The 22338-nt window shown below is 40.3% G+C and overlaps 1 protein-coding gene across 5 annotated transcripts in view; it reads right to left on the bottom strand.

Moving 5' to 3' along the window:
* tpk1 (thiamin pyrophosphokinase 1) overlaps positions 1 to 22338 on the bottom strand; it is a 56497-nt gene that overhangs the window by 18325 nt on the left and 15834 nt on the right. For 3 of the 5 annotated variants that reach the window (XR_006841419.1, XM_046371219.1, XM_046371220.1), the window contains exons 5-8: positions 15226 to 15298; positions 12509 to 12604; positions 6088 to 6234; positions 2165 to 2273 (exon numbers count right to left, since the gene is read on the bottom strand). Coding sequence is in view for 3 of the 5 variants with exons in the window: in XM_046371219.1 (XP_046227175.1) it covers positions 2165 to 2273; positions 6088 to 6234; positions 12509 to 12604; positions 15226 to 15298 (425 nt within the window). In the remaining 2 variants the exon portion in view is untranslated. Of the gene's footprint in view, positions 1 to 2164; positions 2274 to 6083; positions 6235 to 12508; positions 12605 to 15225; positions 15299 to 22338 lie in introns of all 5 variants that reach the window. The other 2 variants (XR_006841418.1, XM_046371221.1) reach the window with 1 other exon arrangement.

Consider the following 22338-nt stretch of genomic DNA (forward strand, 5'->3'; position numbering starts at 1 on the left):
GCCAACAAGGCTTTAATGGCTGACAGCCTAAAACTCCCTTCTTTATAGAAAGATCATATATTTTTCATCACAGACTGGCTTTGAACCAAAGTGTGGGGGATCATTTCACTGGACTTCTAAAGAGTCTTAGGGTCCTATCTCCCACCCGGTGCACAGCGCAGAGCACGTGCTATGATTTTGGCTGAGGCGGTCGTCATTTTCACACATCGCGCTCATGTTTGCTTACGTAGCAAATGCATGCCCATGGGCATGTTGTTCTTCAAGCGAGGTGTGGTGACTGCACAACGCCATCTTGAGGCATCAGAAAGCTACTGCACCACTAACCAACATAAACCTGGCCTAAAGTCAGTGCCACAGCACAGTGATTCTGGTGTACAGAGAAGGAAGTTGCACTGAAGTCCCTACACAGACACAGATTTAAACAGTAAAATCAAATGCACAGATCAATAAAAGATGGCATTAGAATATGCACTCTTCCCATATGAACACTCACACGTGCAACACCCAAACATATGAGTATTTCCTAATTTTTGTTTCATATTCTAGTCCTTCCTCCCAAGCCCAATGGGAAATCATTACTTCAAGCCTTCTAAATATGCATGTGATTAATTAAGCATCTTGTTATCACTGGCTAATCTGCATAGGACTCTCATGTATAAAAGTCCCCCTCATTACCATTCAGAAGGCCATCTCACAGGTGTGCTGAGTAAATATACAACACACAGAAGCTGATCAAAAACACACACACAAAAAGGAAGTTAATAAACAGGGCTGAGGGCACAGCGCACACTTGCATGCTCAAACATGCACACAGGTATGTTGAAACAAGCGCGGACACACAAGCGTGCTCACTCAAGCGTATAGCCTCCCAAAAACATACGCACACGCAAACATAGACTGGACACCCACCAAGAAGCAGACACATTATGCAACCCCACTGACAGAAGGTCCAGGTTTCCCTCGTACTGGTGGCAGTTTGGTCTGTGCCAACTCATTAAGAACACAGCTGGTCATAAGGCTTAGAGTGAGGTAAGACTACAGGGGTCCTCAGACGGCTGTCTGATTGAATTTTCACACAATATTCAGGATTATATTTATAAAAAAACCAGTGGTATTTGTATCTTCAAAATATGAAACTTGTTTAAAATGCAGCTTCATTTGATTAAAGAAAATTAAGCTACTTTACTGTATCCTATTATGCATGTTGAAAATTCCACTGTGAATGCAAATTTAAATTTGCAGTATCTGCAGCTAATGGTTATGTGTAGGGAAGGGAGCTGCTCTTTTCTCAGCACTTCATATTAAATTCCCCCTGTGATATCAGGAGAGTAGCCTTCAGTGTCTGCTAGAATATCAAGAAGGCCCTCTCCTTCACTACAGACCTGAAACATTTCTCTTCAGGCTACCGCCGCCAGTCTTCCAAACACAAATCTTTTCTCACAGGTGCAAACAAAATTCACTTCTGGTCCAGACCTGTCACTAAAAGTTGGGATGCTGGGAAGCTACGTAAAACGTAAATAAAAATCACTATTCTGGTCACTATAAAATCATCATCGTGGCTTACAAATTTAATGAGGATTATTTCTTCTTTTTACTCTTTAGTGACATTGTCCTGACTGAAAACCGTCCCCTAAACAGAGTGGAAGATGTAACCTTACACTGTAAGGCGACTTCAGGGGCACTGATTCTAGTAACGATCAAATTTCATGAATGTGCTCCTCCTTGTGAACAGCTGGCATTCATCTGGCTGAAAACAGGAATTTATGACCAAGTTTGTCCAGTTAAAAGGTGGTGAATCTCAGGTGGAACATTCATATGAGCAAGCCTCACAGGAAAAAAGTTTTGAGGTAAGAACACAAGTGTTTTTCTTTTCTTCCTTTCTCACATCACACATATATTTCCTTGACAGCTGTAGAATAGCTGTATTAATAATAAATCACAAAATGTCTCTTTTTAACAGGAGACAAATAGCTTTAAAGTTCAGTGGTTTTTGACTTTGATTTTTTACTTTGTTTCAAAGTTCAAAAATGAACTTCTATACTTTAGTACATGTTGTTTTTATATAAGCTAGCAAATGAACTTCAGTGACAAAGGAGTAGAAGACTAATTATTGGCTGTTGAGCATAATTCAAATGCTAAAAATAAAATCAATGAAGTGACTCACTCAGGTTCCATTTGAGTCCGGTGGTGATTGTTTGGCAGGGTCCACCTACTGGAATGAGGCTGCACCAGTCGCCCTCCAGGCCTGTGTTCACCCCCAGTCTGTGGCTGCCCTGCCCACACACAGCATGAGTGAAAACGGATGAGGATTTATCTGCTCGATGGGTATGTAAACCAAACATGATAACAGGTGTAAGCAATGAGATAGAAAAAGTAAATATATAAAAAGAGAAAACAAATGTGGAGCAAGACTTTTCCAGCCCCGCATGAGAAAATGAGCTTCTCTGCACAGAGAACACAGCTCATTACAATAAATTATTGCTCTTGTCAGTGCTGCAACCCATTTTCAGTTCCTATCCATATTTAAAAAAATACCTTGCCATTTTGAATTATAGTCTATTTTACTGTGTGTCACAGGGTGTCAAAAGATTTTTACACTGACACAATGTAACTGTACAAACAACCAGCTTTTCACTTGAACACTGAAGCCACTGGTTATGAATACTTCACTTTGAGTCAGCGGGCAGTGTACACTGTATCATTTTATCAGCTTGGAAAGAACAACATCAATCAGTGGAGGTGGATATTTGACATTGTTAAGAAGTCTTAGAGATAGATGAAGAAATGTTTTTGAAATACAGCAGAAGTCTTTTTATGAAGTGCTCTACAAAAATAAAATAAACATGAACACAATCTCAAAATGTCACAATATTCTTTTGAGAAACTAGTGCTTAGAGGAAAAAAGCAAGCATCACAGTGTAGATGCAAGGTTGTATCAGACTCTTCAAGCTGAATAGTGACTTTGCTCTGAATGCACCAGTTATAATGAAACCTGATCCTGGAATGTGAAAAGGTCAAACAAAAGTTCTCTCATTCACAGTGTCCAAATCAAAGATAGAAAGAAACCACAATTTATTTCAGCACAAATACATGTTTTTGGAAAGGAAATGTTTCAACTGCAGAAAACCAAGCATGAATGCTCAAACTGTCAGACACCCAGGCATGAACACAAAAACACACAAAAAGCGTTGACAGCTAGAATACACATCAATCACCTAAAAAGATCACATAGACAGAGACAAAGACAGCAAAGACAGACACATTCAATTAACAGTTTGAAATCTTGAAAGTGTGACATGTTTAAAGCTTAAAGTTTCCTTTGCTTGGCTTCCTGGAGCTACGGACCCAGAGGGGAGGAATGACGGGAGAATTTGAAGCTTTGGAGAGTTTCGTGTTCAGGAAAGATCCCTGAGGTTGTTTTCTATACATAAGCACAGTCTCTTTGTGTAAGTTTGTCAGAGAAGGCTGTGTGATGAACAGAGGGAAAGGAAAACAAATGCACCTGCACATGAACGCACACCGACACACATCCTGTGTGCAGGAGAGCCTGTAAACAGAGAAAGGTTGCCCCTTTTGCTGGCTGTACAGCTCGATGGTGAGAGCAATAACAACTTTTCAGCTGTGACATGGAGAAGAAGAAGAAGAGGGAATGAAGGTGGAATTTGTACAGGGAAATTTCTGTTTTAAAAGCTGCCTGGTGACTGTTTGGTCAAATCTGATTTTTTTTTTTTAAATCTATTTAAAACGACTTAAGTTTGAGGCACAGTAAACAAAATATTGTTAGAGCATATAATGTTGTACATTTTACATGTTTTAGTTTCATCATATCTCCTTTGTGTTAAGACCACAACAATTTAGTGGTTGTGTTCCAATCTGTTCCCAAAATGTAGTTTGGAATTAAAAGGTCATTCTTATCAGTTGAGACACTTTTGCACGTCATTTCTTTCTACATGGAACAGACCATCTAGGTCATTCTTTTACCGCTATATTTCTTTTATATTTGAATGTCACATTGCTGCGAACTTGTTCCAGCACAGCAAAAGTTAGGATGAGCTAACAAACCTCAGCTATCACACTTTATCATTTAAATCGGCTCTTGTGGTGACAAGTTTCACTCCTCAAAAGGGCATCAGGAAAACAAGCTCGTACAACTGACCCACAGTGCATGTGCTTATAGAATGATTTATAGCATGGATTGCGCTGAAATAGCACTGTACATTTCATGTCCCACAAAACAGGTGGTGAAATGCTAACTTGAGCAAATGTGGCTCTGCTTGGCCCTCCAACCGAGACTCACACAGACAACGAGAGAAAAACACACAATAAAACAGATTAACTCGTTTTTGTGTTTCTTTAGTTCCAAATAGAGTAAATTTAGCACCACCTTGAGACCTCGACTGATTAAAACGTCTTCTTGTCGTGTAGGGACTCAAAATAAACCAGCCTGCAGTCCTTGCAGTGCCCCTACCCATAATTTAATAAACGACATGAGAATTATGCAATGCCCTGAGATAGCTATAGAAAACACAAGACTTCTGCATATTTCCCAAAGATAGCACAATAACACTTTGACACCTCATCTGGGAAACAAACCTAAAACAAACAGGCACAATCCTGATTAAATCAGGGCATGTCTGTTGCTCAGGCTTATAGTGATTTACCCTAGAATGAAGCTATGAGGCTATAGAAGGTATATTTTCAGGCGACATAATCCCCACTTGTCAAACTTGCAAAATGAACATAACTGGTCATTCTTCTCTAGTCTTAATCTATTATCTGTGTTTGTGTGAGATCGTACACAGAGAATGAACAACTGTCTACATACTGACTGTACCACCAAATCCCAAAGCTAAGCACGTAACAAAGCCGTGATTGCATGGAATAGGGGTGGTGAGGATATTTGGCAAAAGTTGTAAACACTTCAATTACAGATGTAACTTGAACAAATAGCACTGGGTCTTTCGAAGGTTGCGTTCACCTTCATGTACAAGCGTCTGCGTTCATCAGTCACTAGCGAATTGCAGCTGCGTTGACAAACGAGCTTAATTTACCCTCACTGAAGTAAGATTAATTGGAGGTGTCGAGGTATGAAGCAGCAAATGACATCGCGTCTTTGGAATAATGACAAGAAGTAGGGAGGGAGTGCATGAAAGAAAGGTTTACTCAACGTATTACAAGGTGTCATCAGAAAGTATGACGGTTAGTTGTTTGTCCTGAATATCCTGCAAATAAACAACATAGAGAAAAAAAAATGTTTGGGAAAAAAAAGAAAAAAACAACAGTGTGTTTCCCAAATGCCGGCTGCTCAGCCCACTTGTAAACTCAATCAACTGAGGAGCATGAGAAAGTGGCTGGCATTGAGGAAAAACAATTTGGGAGTATCAAAAGAGACTCTCTCTTGCTGCACAATAGCAAATTGGGGCACCAAAAGAGCAGTGAAGAGTGAGTGTGTGTGTCTTGTTTCTTGAAGTGATTACTTAACAAAGAAACAAAGTGTTCAACACTCCACTCAAGGTGGAAGCAGAGCAGAGAAAAGAACATTTCTGAGAAATGCAAAGGCAGACTGGGACAGCAGAGTAGAAGAAGAAGGGCTGGAGGATGCTGGAGGTAGAGCAGAGTGTTAGTCGAGCGTGGTGAACATACATGGTGTTTCTGCCTGTGCACGTAGTCTCCATGTGTGGCTTAAAATGCACACCCAGACATAACAAGTTCACCGTAAGCTTCATGAAAAGTTCATTAAAACGAGATGAAGCAACCAGTTCACAGAGGTTACTGAAGTTACTGAGATTAAATTTATTTTTAATTTTACTTTTACTCAAGTACTTTTTATAACCAGTGTGGCAGTTCACTACATTTCAAACTTTGCGGGGTGCAGTGAGACAGAGAGGTTGAGTGAACTGGTTATACTGTGATATTATAGTGTGGTAGTTCATGTGTGTGCAGCACGCTTTGCATTGCAGTGCCAACTATTTCATATCTTTCAGTTGCCTTTTGTGCCTGCTGGACTGACGACACAGAATCACTGTGCAATGGTTTGTCTATGCATACACGTGAAGGCTAAGTGCTGTGTGTTTGTAGTACACCTACAGGTCTGAGTAGACATGCCAGGCTGCTCCCCTGTATGATGAACAAGGGGAGTTTTGTCATGGACAGAGCGTGGTGGAGGGTCTCAACAGATGCCATGGTCTGGTCAAATCTGCCAGCCAGACCGCCAAGCGTCACTATGGCATCCACCTGGAAAAACAAACACAAGAAAAGAAACAGAAAGAATGGTTTGATATACTGGACGGGTTCTCTGACAAGATGCTGCTATTTGTTTCAATGAAGAAAAGAGACAGGAAAAGTTCCAGAAAAAACAAAGACAAAAGAAACAAAAAGTCTGATCTGCATTTTGGATCCAAATAATAGAATGTGAGAGACAATTGTGCTGATATGCTTGCATGAGGCCTAATTTGGGGAGAAAACAAATGTCAGAAATATAAAGATTTTAGAAACAGTTGAATTACAATTAGAGTAAGGCCATCTAAATTTAAAAAGGGACAACTAAGAACCATTTACAAAAGAAATGTGGTGAAATGTTTTGATCAGAGAAGATGTGTAAAATAAACTGCAACTAGAAGAATCTGGCATCCAAGGAAAGGAGTTTGGATATAGAAAAACAAATAAACAGCTGTTTCTCAAGCATATCCAAATATTTTCTACATCAGATTCAGTGAGAGTCGGATGAAATTCAATTAACATGTTTTGAAAATATGAACAAATAAAGAACATGAAGAGCTTTATTACTTTCATCAAATTACACTGAAATCTGTTGAGTAATTTTTTAAGATATCCCGCAAAAAGACCAAACTGATGATTTAATCCTACTAGAAAGCACTGCTTGTGTAGTCAAAACCTGATATAACTTATTCCTCTGTGACTGCCATGGAGGTCCGATGTTGTCTATGAACTATTAAAAATGCAACAGTGAGCCACACTGTCTCACTTGGGGGCTTGCTCCCTCATTACCATACCATAAAGTCAGAATGTAATAAGAGACGGACTAATGCATTACTGGCTTTGGTCTTTTTATGGATTTGTTGACAATAATAAAAAATGAAGGATATCGCCAGCCGTATCATTTAATGAAGGTAAAAAACAAGCACAACAAAAAATGCCACTGGGAAAAGTAAACACTGAAAGAAGGGAAACAGCAAGGACCCAGAGCTTCGGGAGAGAGCTGAGATGCAGGGAAAATAAACAATCAACGACAGATCAAAGAATGAATTTGGGCCACTACAATGAGGGTAAACACCAGCCTCTTGATTCACAAGGTGAACATGTTAACAGCACATCAAGTAAGCTAAGTGGATTACTTAAACTAATACCATTTCCTGCAACCCCAGAGCTAAAATAAGGCTCCTCCCAACTTTGAGCCAGCAGTTCACTTACCGTAAGTACAATATTTACCACTCTCAGCACTTATATCTTTATACAAAGTCTCTGAGCAGTCAAGCACCAGTGCTGACAGCCTTAAAACCCAACAGAGTCTGGAGGGCAGAGGGGCTGTCAGAGGGTGACGACTGACAGTCACTCCAGCACAGAAAACGAACAAAATACCATCAATCACACATCACTTCAGTACTTTAGCGAAAACCTCCTTCTGTAAAGAAATAAATAAGCAAACACATTGTAAGAGGCCAATAATGTATGGTTTAGCAACCAAATTTCTAACCTTGAGAAATCATCATGTGTTTAAGTGCACGTGCATGCATTACCCTATTTAGTAAATTACTGCAAACAGAACTCCTACACTGTCACTTAGCAACTCTGAAATGCATTTTCATTTATTGCTTCTGCTTCGACAAAGTGCCATATCTTCAGTGCATTCAACATTTCCAGAAGGCGAAAGAGCTCACATAAAATTTGTGCTCCTCACTGTACATCAGGGGAGTGGACTATTTTTCAAACTGAATGTATCTTTACAAACTCCCTGCTTTAGGCAGTGGAGTTAAAACAGAGTGCTGAGGGTTAGTCCAACATCTGGCTGACGCCCCCACATGCAGAGGCATCGTCTAAACTGTAAACAACAACACTCGGTAAACAAACTCTCCTCTGCGAGATAGAGGGAGAGAGAAAGAGAGAGGGAGGTCATAAAGTAGAAAAACGTAAACCTTGCAGTCAAACCCTTCTCTCTGATTTAATAAAATTTACAAAACAATAAACAAATCTGAAAGTCATTGCATTAACCCACACAGAGAGCTCCATCCCCGTGTTACTCCAAGCAAGGGGGAACAAAAACACTTTACAACATATTTCTAATTTGAACCTGGTCATGCATGAAAAATCTCTTATTTGTTAACATAGTGTCAACAAAAACCAAAACCAACAAGACCTTAGTCAGTCTCTCACTCGAACAGTGTCAGCCTGAAGCTCATTCATTCCTATAAAACAGGGGTGTCAAAACTCAAAGCACCTTAGATCACTTTGAACACATTTTTAAACATACAGAATAAAAACAGACAGGAATATCATTCCAAAATAAATCAATAAATACATAAATATGTACGTATATATACGTACATATACTATATGTACGTATATGTAATAAAATCTCCTGTCAAAACATGTGTCGGTTGATTGTGCTGACAGTGATGTTAGGTCGTCTCACGGCTGCTCTCCAGGCCATTCGGCGTCTCCTCGTTAGCTCACAGATCCGACGTCCTCGGCTTTGCGTGCACGTAGGAAATGAGACAAAAACTCACCCGATCGTTTGTTTTACCGAAGCGATCATGTGAACGACTGTGGCAGTTAACGACACATAACGTTGGCACCATGTTTTAACTTGTTGAAACAAAACAACAGAGCACAAGAGCAGCATCACCCAAGCAGCCGGCGTAAACACACGTTTCAGGTGCCCGAAAAGCCCACAATGCATTGCGGTTTCCCCACTCCGTTACACCACCCTTTCGAGCCCGGGGCGGCACAGATGAGCGTGTCGTGACCGCTTTCCGACAGGAGGAAGCAGTGCGCTAATTGCGCAAGTAGGGACGTTGTTGTTGTGCTGAAAGTAATCATAAAAAAGCAAACTAAGCCAACAAAGTCAACAGCCTCGGCTGTATACGGCAGCAGAGCTCGACTTGACTGACGCGGTAATGTTCCCAGGTAGCCAATGGTAAGGCAAGGCGGCAGTTGCGCTGCATTATGGGACCTGTAGTTTGTGTGTTATCAGTGCTTCATATTGGCGGGCCATTGGTAACAATAATAATAGATCTATATGAAATGAGCTCGGATGTATTTATACGCCGGGCCGGATGTGGCCCGCAGGCCTTGAGTTTGACACATAGTTTTTAGTAATTATTACTCAAACAGTACTAAATTGTACATTTGTTGGGGACCATTTTCAGCCAATATGATCTCTTATTAGTGTTGGCTCTTTTGTCCATCAGTCAAATAATCTTCCAAATTCACCTCTGCTGTCCTTCCCATCTTTCTCATTGCTTATCAAAAGATTTTTGACACAACAATGTGCTAAAAGGAGCAGCTTCCAGAGGGAGGAATAAGAGAGGTGTGGAGGGTTCAAACCAACAGCGAACAGTATCAGTGAAGAGAATCAGTTCCAGAGCGCCGAACAGCTCAAGGAAAAAACAACAACAAAAAAACAGTGCTGAAAGAAAACAAGGCGCACTGAGAATAAAAGAGTGTACCGTGTTTCAGCATCCAATGACACACTAACTTGCACAATCTTCCATTTCACATGAAACTTCTGTTGTGTCCGCTACACATATCAAACTCTCTATAACCAAAATTTTTATTTGTTCCTATTTCACGTTTGTTTACTATAAACAAAAAACAAGCAGGGGAAGTAGAATCTCATGACTGAATGAATGAAATTGCACAAGCTGGCTCAACAGATCCGACCAAACTCTCTCTTGATCAGCTGGAAGAGCCAGAGCGGGTGTCTCTGGCTCAGAGATCAATACAAAAATCTCACATCCATTTATTAATAATATGCTAATAATATAATTAACAGCTAACCAGAGAAAAGGGAAGAAAACAAAAACAGTGTTGCTGTAGTGAAGCAAGGAGAGAGAGAACCTAACCAGGACAAAGCTGTGAGAAGACAGAAAACAGACTTGTGCACACACACTTACAAGTACACAATCAGAAGTAAACAGGCACCAAATGCTCACGCACACACACATACACACAAGCCTTTCACAAACACTTGCACAATATAGCGAGGCAAATACACACTGGGACACACTTTCAAATGCAGACACACTGTGATGTAAACACACAAATACACACATGTATAAATATATGTATACACACAAACACATACTCCCACCATAATCCTCTGATACCTTTCTTTGGGATTTAATCCAACATAATACGTGAAATTCCCTAAATCGAGCACTAAGATGTGTGGAGGAAAACATTCAGAGGCTAATATGTTGAATCTTAAACAGGCAAATGGAAGCACAATGCTCAGTAATCTGCAAGTCACCCTGTTATTATTTCATCTAAGTCTTTAATTCATTTAAACAGGCTAAGTGGATGGAAATTAGTGAAGGGGAGCAAGAGAGAAAATGACAGGGCATGATATTAAATCATTAAAAAAGTTCAGCTTTAATATAACCTACTGCTACTCACAAAGTGTTGGCAAGAACAAAAGTTCAAACAAGATAAGACAAGATAAGATAAAATTAGCTTCTATTAGTCCTCTGGTAAAGCAATTCTCAAACAAGAGCCATAGTTGGTAAAGAAAAATGAAAAAATCAAAACCTGAATAAACAAAAATAAATCATCATCAGCAACTCTTACAGAATGTTAAAAACCGATTGGCAGGCTACTATCTCTCACAAGCAGATAAGACGGATAAACAATCAGGACCAGTTCAAAGGCACAGCAAAAGTGCACAATGTTGCAATATGTGTGCATTCAGTATGAGATGAAGCACATTTTTGTGTGTCTGCGGGCATCATTTCCATGGTGTTTCATCAGATGTGAAGTGATTGGGGCACTTGGCAGTGATTGCACCAACACTCAGCATGCTGCTAAAAAAGTGTAATATTGGATAAAATCGAGAGACAGAGAAAAAGCGCGAGAGAGAGATAGAGGGGGGTAAGAGACAGGAAGGGGGCAGATAAATCGATAAACATACACATATATGGACAAATGGACCGACAAACACCACTTCCCTGTGTTTGTTATTGAGGGTGTGAGGAAAATATTAATACACCTGAGTGTCCTGGTATTTTCTTTTGTGATACTGCATCAGTTTTTAACTGATAGTTAATATGCAAAGACTCGCGGCTGTGGTTCAATTTGTGCTACGTTCAAAGACAGCAGTGTTGTAATCTTTCTTCAGCCATTTGACTCTTCTACTCCAACACAACATGAAATGATGGAGGAAGTTACATCGTTACTATAACCACAAACAACACAGGCCTGTAAAACAATATTTCACCTTATTTACAGTATCACAATATACTGAATCGTAACCCCTGTATCGTGATGCGTATCATATTGCCATTACACAGCCCCTATTTATTTTATCCATGTTTTTTCTCCGATGTACATTCTGTGCAATTCAGCTGACATTTTGCTAATCAGAATGGAAATGGAGTCAGTCTTTGGATCAGATCACTGTGTGTCTGGCTCTGCAGCAGCTGACTGGGCACAGGGCTTCGCTCTGGCTGGCAGCTCATTTCGCAGTTCTGGATATCAGGCTGTTAGGAGATGCTTTACACTTTGACAAAGATCACAACAAAAGTAAAGTACTTCATTTTAAAATCAGGAAAGCCACAATTACACTTTGCATTTTGTGTGTAGGAGTAAATGTAGCCGATGTTACTGAAATATTTCTCAACACTTCAGGGAATGTTGAGGAAGCATGCATGTTCTTTTCCTGCAGCACACTGTTTTCATATTCATACACCCACACACACTCACACCTCTGTTCCGCCTGCAGTCAACCACAGTCCAACGCTATTGACCTCTGAACAGCTCATTTTGAGTACCTGAGGACTAAATGCCTTGCTTAGGGCCCTAAACTGTCAGAGGCTGAGGAAGAGGAGATCTTTACTTATTCATTCTACCCAGTGCTATAACTACTGTTACTCTTTTTAATGATAACAACAATATCTGTATCATTTGTAAAACAATTTTTGACAGTGACATGCCTAGGAAGTCAGAAGTTGTTACATTCATACACAGCCAGACAAGCTGCTCCCCCCCCCGCTTTCCATCTTTATGCTAAGCTAACCGTTTCCTGGCTGTAGCCTCATATTCTCACACACAGAATGTAGTTTCTGCTGCTGGTTCCTCAATAAAAACGAAAGATTTAAGTAGTGAGGGATCACGGGAGTTGTTATCTTCATCGCTGAACAGTCGGACCGTTGAACACTCACCTGACGTGACTCCAGCAGAAATGTTCACAGTCGAGGAAATGTTTTTAAGTTTTATTTGCATTAGATTTACACACAATAAAAATGTATTTGTAAGGTGTGCGGTGGATTTTTACCTGTAACTTCCGTGTCTCAATTTCCTCCACCATGATTGCAAGACACTTGGTGAAGTCTGTTAGATCCTGGTCGGCTGTTTCTATCAGCCTGCACCCCTGTAAACCAAGTAAAATGGAAACACAAATGAAAACAGGCAAGAAAACTTAATCAGATAGATGTACACATACGCAAACAGCAAAACAAAAACCCAGGAAGAGATAAGGGATAGGGGGATAACAGAGCACAGAAATACAGATAGAGAGATGGAGAGAGGTATAAATCAGTGTTTTAGTCTTGCCTGGCTGTCTGTGGGCTGTGTTGCTGAATAATGCAGAGGCTCCAGTCAGTGGCCCTAAACTACAGCATCCAGGTAAACAATAGCACTCTGGCATTCTCTCCCTCTCTCTCCTTCTCTATCCACACTTTCCTCATGAACCACACCAACTTTCCTATTACACACACACAGACACACGGTGCAGTCAGTTCACACAAACTTGTTCGCCGTGCTCTGTTTGATCCCATCCATCCTCCTTCCCCTCCCTTTCTCATCCCCTACTCTCTGCCTCCCCCTGTCTCGCTCCCTCCCTTGCGGATGCTTTTCTGTTCTCTTCCACTTATGCAGAATTATTCACCGTTTCCGACAAATCTCTGAGGGAACGCCTCAAACTTTCCCATTGTTCTGCTCCTAAAGCATTACCATAAAAGTATGTTCTTTCTCATGGAATAAAAAAGGTATTGCTCTCTTTTGCAGGCAACCTGTGTGATATTGGTGAAAAACACCCTGTCTGTGTGTATGTGTGTGTGTGTACATGGCAAAGTATTGGATCTGCATTTCAAACTGTGCATCAGTGGAGCTCTGATCAGTGTAGCACACTGAGCAACACAGCACAAAGATCACACAAGTACAACATTTTCTTTTGTCTAAAGTAAGGGTGTGTGTGGGTGTATGCCTCTCTGTGTGTGGGTGCTTATTTATCCTGTATTTATTACTTACTGAAATGAACTTCGCATCTCAAGTGCTCTGGTGTGGCATTTTGCTTGTTGTAATCAACTGAAAGTCCATTTCATTGAAGCTTTGAAACTTTGCATTTTATTTTCTTGACCTTAGACCCTTCCAAAAATACGGACTGCTGTTCATATCACTTCCCCGTCTAGTATCCCAATGATGCATAGTCTTTAATGCCTGACATTAGTCAGCTACCCTTAGACATATTGCATAAAGTATTTTATGGTTATATCCTGTATCCTGTTTTTTTACAGGTTACATTCCTAAAGCAGAAACTTTTTACTTGTAATCCTTTACATTTTGGCATCTTGCATAATATTCATTTAAGATGCAGCATATATTTCTTAATTGCAACAACAACATACGATACTGCATAAACTATTACAGCATATAGCACTAGAAGTCTTAGATGAGGTGTGAATAGGTGAGTAGTCATAATGTAATATTATGAATAAGACCCTTGAACTTAGAATTCATCATAAGTATCATCTAAAATGTTTTATAATAAAGTCCATCAGTAGCCATTGTGTGTTTATGACTGCAGTCAAGTATAAGGAATACATTATAATGCACTAGGTATGATTAAGACTATGAAATAATAAGGCTCTACAGATGCAGTCTGCAGAAATTTTGAATTATTAGAGATTTCACGTGTTCACGTAAAAGAAGCAAAGACTAGAAAAAAGTCTGGAAAACATGGTACAACAGAATTTATTTTTTTTCTTTATTTCTGCATGTGCATTCTTCTTGTGAGCAGTGATCTAACAGACAGATTTCCACAAGTACAACCAGGTAGTGACTGTTAGAAGCAGAAGGTCTGCTTGATGCAGTGTGAGCTGGAGGAGAATTACACCTGCAAAATGTAACTCTAACCACCTTCACAGGTGGTGTTTGATGACTGGGTCTAAATGCATCTTGAGAGCACTGACAGCTGAAGGCATGTCAGACTGCACAATTGTACCCACTTTGATGATTCAGTGTGCAGGTTCTTGTCACTGCAGGTGGAACTCCTGAGCATAAAAGCTCTTTAACCCTAGTCAACTCTGGATAGAATCTTATCCACTTAGGCAGCGTGACCTCAGCTCTGTCACCCTGCGAAGCTGAGGTCACGCTGCCTCAGCTCCGTCACCCTATGACAACACAGCCAGAAAGCATGTTTGCTTAGCCTCAGGCTCAAGTGAGTTGTAGTTAATCTTTTGTTAGATTGCTGAGAGGTTTCCTGAATGCACTGACAATGGAGGGTCATTTTGGGAGATGTGCCAACATTCATACACATAACAGATGACATATATAATATGTGACATTAACTTTTTTCCTTAACTGTCCCATACAGTCACTGCTCCGCTGCTTTCTACTGTTCCCTGCTTTTGGTTGCATTACACACCACAAAAAAGAGGAGCAGAAAGGCAAATGCACCAAATGGCATTGGGAAAGGAGTCAATCATTTACTTCTAGCAGGTTTACTCGCATTTAATTTTGGTGTGAAATGGTACTGGAGTCTTTGTTCAGCGGCACTTTCACCCTGATGGAACGTCCTGCCTCAAAGCCATGTTGGAAAAGTCATCTTCTTACTAAAGTTGCCTGTCATGTGGTTAAGGAGCAAAGGTTCAAGCTAAAGTTAGCATGGAGTTGTTTAGTCCAAACTTTAATATTATTTCTACTTTTTTATTTATGAGTGTTTCTGTGCGTACAACTATAGCTCAGCGTGTGTGTACGTTGTGTTCCACTTACCTTGTCTGAAAAGAAAGCTTTGACCTCTGCAGTAATGGAATCAAAATCTCCACTGATATAGTCGGGGAGGAAGCTGGATGTAAGGACAGAAAGAGAGGATGAGTGACAGAAGGAGAGGGTTATGATTGCAAGAAAGACAGAGAGACAGAGAGTGTGAGGCAGAGATAGAAGAGAAAAGGAGAGAGGACATCAGGGCATGTGTCAGCGCTTTGATCTGTGCAGCAAGGGAGAGGAGTGACGCTGCCGGGGGGAAGACGAAGAGACATGGAGAGTGACAGGGTGATTCTCTGTGGCACTGACACTGCCCCTTTTAGACACACACACACACACGGCTGCACAGATACACAGACTGACATGGAAAAACACACACAACTGTATAGTGTAGCATATGCAAGCAGAACAGATAGTTTGATACATACATAAACACAATATAGTAGTGAAAGAAAATGTAATCTTAAATTACTCTCTGTCACTGTTAAACTTACACACACAGACAAACACACAGATGGACCAGATATTCATTGGATATTGACCTAAGCTCATGAGGGGGAAAATGGGGGGGGAACACAAAACGCAAGTTGATTACCAAAAAAATAACAATAAAACAGTCAAATGAGCCCATGAGAACGCATGAGCATGTATCAGTGCTGACAGTTAGTGTGCATTAAATGAATGCGCTATCATCTTTCAGGAAACACCTGTGCTAGATGATGCACATGAACTTGACTGCTGGGTTTTCTGAAGCTTATTGATCTTTAAAAGTTTGAATTTGTACGAAGGAGAGAAAAAAAATCAAAACGCAGTTTATTGGCATTACAATGATTTCAACCACTGCTACTTCCCCTCTGGTTTTGGCTCACACACTCCAAAGCTGAACAGGAACAATGAACTCAAAATGAAGTCATACAGAATGTCAGTTGCTACATAAACCTGGCAGAAATACCATGTTAACAAGGGCAATTAAGAGGATTACAACTGAAAATTAAACTGGGCAGGATGAGGTGTGGGGATATCTGTGCATGTAGGCTTTCCATTCTGACTTTCAAACGTATTTCATCCATCCAAACACAACTTTGTTTTCAAGGCAACGTGCATTCCCAGGAGGTATGAATTAACAAGGTCTGTTGGAGATATCAGTGAAAACAGCCAAAAATCTTCCAGCAACTACTGAGTAGAACATTCCTGTCAGAGAAAGACAGATAGCTCTCTGTTTATTCTGTGTGCGTGTTTATGTGTGAGGAGCAGGACCACGCAGGGATGCGGTTGCCACTATCTAGAGGCATTAACAGGTCTGACATTACGATTTTATGGTTGGTTGGGTGGTGTGTTTGTTTTTGTGTGTGTGTGTGTGTGTATGCTCACCAGTGAGAGGCGAGAGCAATGTTCCGGTTGGTTGAAGAAAGAGATACAGAAGGATTATTCCCTCCCTCCCTCCTCAGTGTTCCCATTTACAACAACAAGATACAGCAAGACAAACAGAACAGCAATTGTATGCAACCTGCTGCTACAAACAGACACACACACACACATACCGCAAGCATGAATAAAGACAGTCAAACACAAAACCATCTGAGCTGGACAAAAAAAAAAAAGTGATCCAGGTGAAAACTTTCCCCATCCACGCAAACACATTCATGGAAACTACACACACATGACAACATGCACACACAAACACAAACACACTTTCTCCAGCATGCCACAATTGCATCTCCATTCAGAAATAACCTTCATGTGACAGATGGGACGAGATGTGACACTGGGCCTGATCAGAGCTTTACACACACACGCGCATGCGCACACACATCCCATTGTAACCTGTGTGCATGACTCCATCGGCTGATAGTAATTGACCAGGCGAGACTCTAAATTTTGTATTTGTGTCTGTGTGTGCGAGCGTAAATGCTGTTTGCCTGTGTGTTTGTGTGTTTGCGTGCTGTGCATCTGACAGTCTTCACTTCCACATTAATATTAACTGACACTTTAATTTGGATGGGAAATAGAGCATTTTACCACCAGTTTGTCTGAGTATCGGGTGGCGCGGATGGCTGTGTGACCTTTGCCTGTGTTTGTGTGTGCGTGTGTGTGTGTGTTTGCTTGTTTGTGTCCTTTTCTCTGCATCTTCTTTGTCTTGCTGTTCCTCTTCTCTCTGCCATCTCTCTCCTTCCCATGCTGCCTTCTCCTTCACACCGTCCTCCAATCTCATCGCATTTCTGCTCTGCTATACTTAATTTCCTTTGTAAGGCAACTTCCGTCCATCTCACCCCTTCATTAAGCCACACAAAGACTTTGTCTTCCTCTATTATTTTCGTCATGTCTTTCCTCAGTCTTTGTTTCCACCAAACCTGATATATGACTCTTTCCTCTTTCCATATGACCACTTAATTACAACTAAATGTTGTTTTGTTTACATTCTCTCTCTTTCATCACCTCCTGGATCACAGCGCAATGAGCACTCTTCTCTCTTCTCTCATCTTTTCATCACTTGAGGACATGCAGTTCTGATTACTCCCTCTCATCCCTCCTATCTCCCAATCAAAGGAGGAGAGCCAGTGAAGGGGTGGAGGAATTATTTTGGATGACATCATTACCAAGCCAAATACATAAACAAGCCCCAGCAAAGCGCGTTGACACATTCAGTTTTCTGACTCACACTGACACTGAGATGAACTGTATCAATGGTTCACAAAATCACATACAATCTCTGGACATATGACATAAGTCATTTTTGACTTGATATCACTTCAACTTTTTTGTGCTGGAGAAGACTGGCCGATTTGTAAGATCATAATTTCATCAGTAAAACAACATAACCAGTCATTTCTCCAAATGCAACCTCTTGTGCTCATGCAAAAACATTTCTTGCTGTAAGAAGAACAAGTTTATACATTTAAAATTCTTAAAATAGATTAAGTAATAGAAACTGAAGAGGAGAATGTGGGAAAAACGCAAATTGTGCACTGATCATGGACCACGGTTCCTCTTTTAGACAACAACAACAGAAAAAAAAACAATAAAGACAAGTTTATAAATGCAAATTTCAGCAAATTTAAATGATTAAAATAGAAAATTAATTCCCTATTCTTTAATAAAAGCTGAAAAATAATAAACCCTGAGAATACAGTATGTATTAATGTTGACAGCATTTTGCCATTGGTACGCATGAAATTAATGAGCATGTGTGCTGGAGGATGCAAATGAAAACCTGGACTACTGGGTTTGTGAAAGCTTGTTGTTTGCAGGCCACTATGCATGCAGGTTATTTAGATGACTAATTATGAAATGGAGAAAAAAAAAGTTAAATGCTATTTATTGGCACTAAAATTATTCAACTAAGGACTGAATAGGTACAATGATCACACAACGAGGTTATACAGAATATTAATTTCCTAAAACTGGCAGAAATATTATGTTAATACAGACAATTAGTAGAGTAATAACTGAAAATTAAAATGTGTTTTAAATTGAGGTTTGAGAATATAAGCACATACAGACTTTGCCTTCTGAACTACATGCATGCAGGCTTTCCATTCTGACTTTCAAAATGTATTTTATTCTTCCAAATACAATTTTGTTTTCAAGGCAACGTGTATTCCCAGGGTGTGGGAATTAACAAGCTCTGTTGGAGATATCAGTCAAGACAGCAAGAAACCTACCAGCAACCACTGACAAGAACATTCCTGTCAGAGAAAGACAGATAGCTCTCCGTTTACTCTGTGTGTGAGTTTTTGTGTGAGGAGCAGGCTTGTAGGTGTGAGCTGTATGTGGTTTAATAATAAAGCAGTAAGGTAGGCATGGAAAAACAACAGTCAGTGCTAATAGAGATCTGATTATCCCTGCAACAAATATTCTAATTAGCAAGACCTCAAGGAACTCATGAGTATGAGCTTGGTTGCATGCTGATGTATAACATTTTCAAACAATTAAAAAAATAACTATTTTCCCATGGTTGAGTGTACGATTATGTATGTTTGTGAAAGCATGTGTGTGTGTGTGTGTGTGTGTGTGTGTGTGTGTGTGTGTGTGTAGTGTCTGGATTGGTTCATCCACTGGTGATCCAGTGATTTGTGAACCAACAGTGTCTAATCCCAAAGTTAATCAGCCTGATGCCTGTGGGCTGCCAGGCTAATAACCAGACATAGTCATTATTCCACACACTCCTCATCCCCAAAACACACACACACACACACACTTTATTAACTCTCAGAATTACTCTTAGGACTACTATCTGTACTATAGAGAGAGAGAGAGAGAGAGAGAGAGCAGGGGGGTAATTGTAAATTTTAATTAACCTTAATTGTTATAATTCTAATACAATAAAATTAACAAAAACTAATGATAACACAACACACATTGTGTAAAAACAAAAGCCCTCATGTTAAAGGGTAAAGGCCCAGTTCCCCATGCTCATCAACTCATCCCAGCATGTCAGTTTCCAACACAGAGCAATAAACGCAGAGGGGAATTTTCAATCAGTCTATAATAGACAAACTCTACTTGGAGAGTAAAAGCACAGCAAGTGAAGAAACTTGGTCTAAAAAATACAAAAAGGAGTTTGGCTACAAGCTTCTTGTTCAAGGATGATGGGATAATACTGAACAAAAATAGCCCTGAATTCATTAGGATAAGAACTAAAATTACTGTCACATTACATATCAAGCAAATTGCACCCAAATACTACGAAAAGAAATTACGGACAAAGAACAATCAAACAAGGTACGACTATAAAATGACCCAGCACACTGCTTCAATTTACGCTGAGTGTAAAATGAAAAACTTTTTGTAAACGGCACTGAAAGGAATTAGGAGGATGGAGCCATTAGTTACCGGTCATAAGCTGGTCCACGAGTATCTCGACTCTCTGCCCAGTTTAATTTGCAATGTAAACCTCTTAATTGTTAGTCTGTGACCCCGTTTTCACGTTACGCAATTCTCGCTACTCCAGCAACAGTCCCCAAGCTGTACGACTTTGATTACATTTGACGGGAGGTTTGGATAGGCCAAGACCAAGCTCATGATCCATTTCAAACCAATTTATGGTCTTGTTAAAATATGTTAAACACATATCAACAATTCAGTCTTCTTTATATAAAGTCAGCTAACATGTGGTCGCCCTAAGCACAACTGACAGATACTGACCTAATTAAAATCCGATAATCCTCACACATAGACTGTCTGGTGAGCACCGCGAGTAAAATGTGTGAGGTGTGAATAAGAACGCACAGAATGACAGACAAATAGAAAGTGACTGTCAGAGATATCTCTTTGCCACTAAGACTTAGAAAATAAGTACTCTTGCTCTTGACAACTTCATTTGCCAAGGCTGACAGCATTAGATTCCCCAAACCAAAATGCATACGCAATGCTGACTATAACAATGCTCTGAAAATCTCTTCCACATGTACATATGCCTTGTCAAACACAGGCACATTCACAGTCTGCACACACACACACACACACACACACACACACACACACAGAAGTGACTACACACAGCTGCAAATGCTATCAGCTCTGCCTGTGAACAATTACCTCCTCCCACATTGAGCTGTGTTCCCCTCCCTGTTCATCCATCTCTTGACTTCTTATCCTCTCAGAGGATTTGATTAGATGCACAAATTATACAAAATGGAATTTTCATTTAGAAATGGAGAAGATACGGGGCTACATACACAGGAGAGCCAGGAGGTCTCAGCTCTGACAAAGGAGCCTAAGCCTTTTTGAAAGTAATTTCAGTGAAAGTTAGGCAATAATTTAGCAATTTACTTTTTGAGGTGAAAGGCTTTACATGGCTGGTTTGTTCTGTGGCTTCATCTGCAAGCTTACAATGTTTTGTGAGTGGGAACAGCTACATGGATTCCATTGACTAGTTTCTGTGGACAGAATTAAATCATTGACTGATAATAATGCATATGCTATAGTATAAAGCCGCTGCAGTGCCCTTGTGTGTGAAACAACCTACAATAAGCATAGGCACAGCAAAACAAAACCTTAATCTAAATCAGTACAGTTTTGAAGTTCACAGCAGCCTTGCTGAGACACAGTCACCTGACCTCCTACTGGTAGTGAGTCCCAGTACTCAGTACTATCAGGATACTGTGTTTTGATTAGTTCTTATTGGCCAATTTATCAATCTCAATCTTTATATATATCTTTATATATAACAACAATACCACATGTTTATCCTCCAGCAGCCCATACAGTGAAGTCCAATCATTGTCACTTGTCTTAGGCTGATGCACCCCTTCCTCCCTTCTTCCCTAAAGGACTACCATTAAAGTTGTTTTGACAGGAAATTAAGTGGCACCTTTCTTTTAACTGTGGAAGGCCATCCGCCCACTCTGTTCTTGTGGCAGAGCAAGAGGCTGTTGAAGCTGACCAGGAACTTTATTATCCTTATTATCTTCTGATGGAAATGCACAGTTATAGACAGATAGTGAACAGTGGGAGTGGGGGATACTAATTTCCACTTTTTTGTTTGCCCTCTAAAGTGCCACCTCAGACACAGGTTTCCTATAGGCAAAGGAAATGCCTTAACATAACTTTTATTTCCACCAACTCAACTTCAGTAAATGCGGCCAAAGTAATGTCAGCACACAGACTGTGGAACACTCTTTCTGGCTTCCCTTTGTAAAACTGTACCTTAAATGGTGACACGTTTCCCCCCACAGTGAGGCAGCACAAGCCAGCATTACTTGCAGAAGTTTAGGGTGGAGCTGGGGGGTGGGGGGGGGGGGGGTGTCTGTTGATGTGAAAACAACAATTTAGATGTTTAGTTAGCCTACGTTTCATATTTTGAACTTCAATATTGCACTGTAATATCGGGGGTGGAATAAACGCCCCAGTAATAAGTCATAAGATGTACACCCACACAGGAACTGGCAAATGCACAACAACACACAGATCTACACACAGGCACAGCTTAGCTATTACATCTTCATCTTGGTTCCATAACAATATTTATCAAGCAATCCGTCTGTCGTTTTTGTTAATATTTTCTTTTGTTTTCCTGCATCTCTCTTACACCTCTGTCTACTTGATTATATGGTTGCTGCTGTTGTCCAGGTTGCTACATAAAATGTGGCTTTGATTGATTACTTGCACCTCCGTCTCCCT

The sequence above is a fragment of the Scatophagus argus genome, chromosome 18 (genome assembly GCF_020382885.2).
Source record: "Scatophagus argus isolate fScaArg1 chromosome 18, fScaArg1.pri, whole genome shotgun sequence".
Classification (NCBI taxonomy): Eukaryota; Metazoa; Chordata; class Actinopteri; family Scatophagidae; genus Scatophagus; species Scatophagus argus.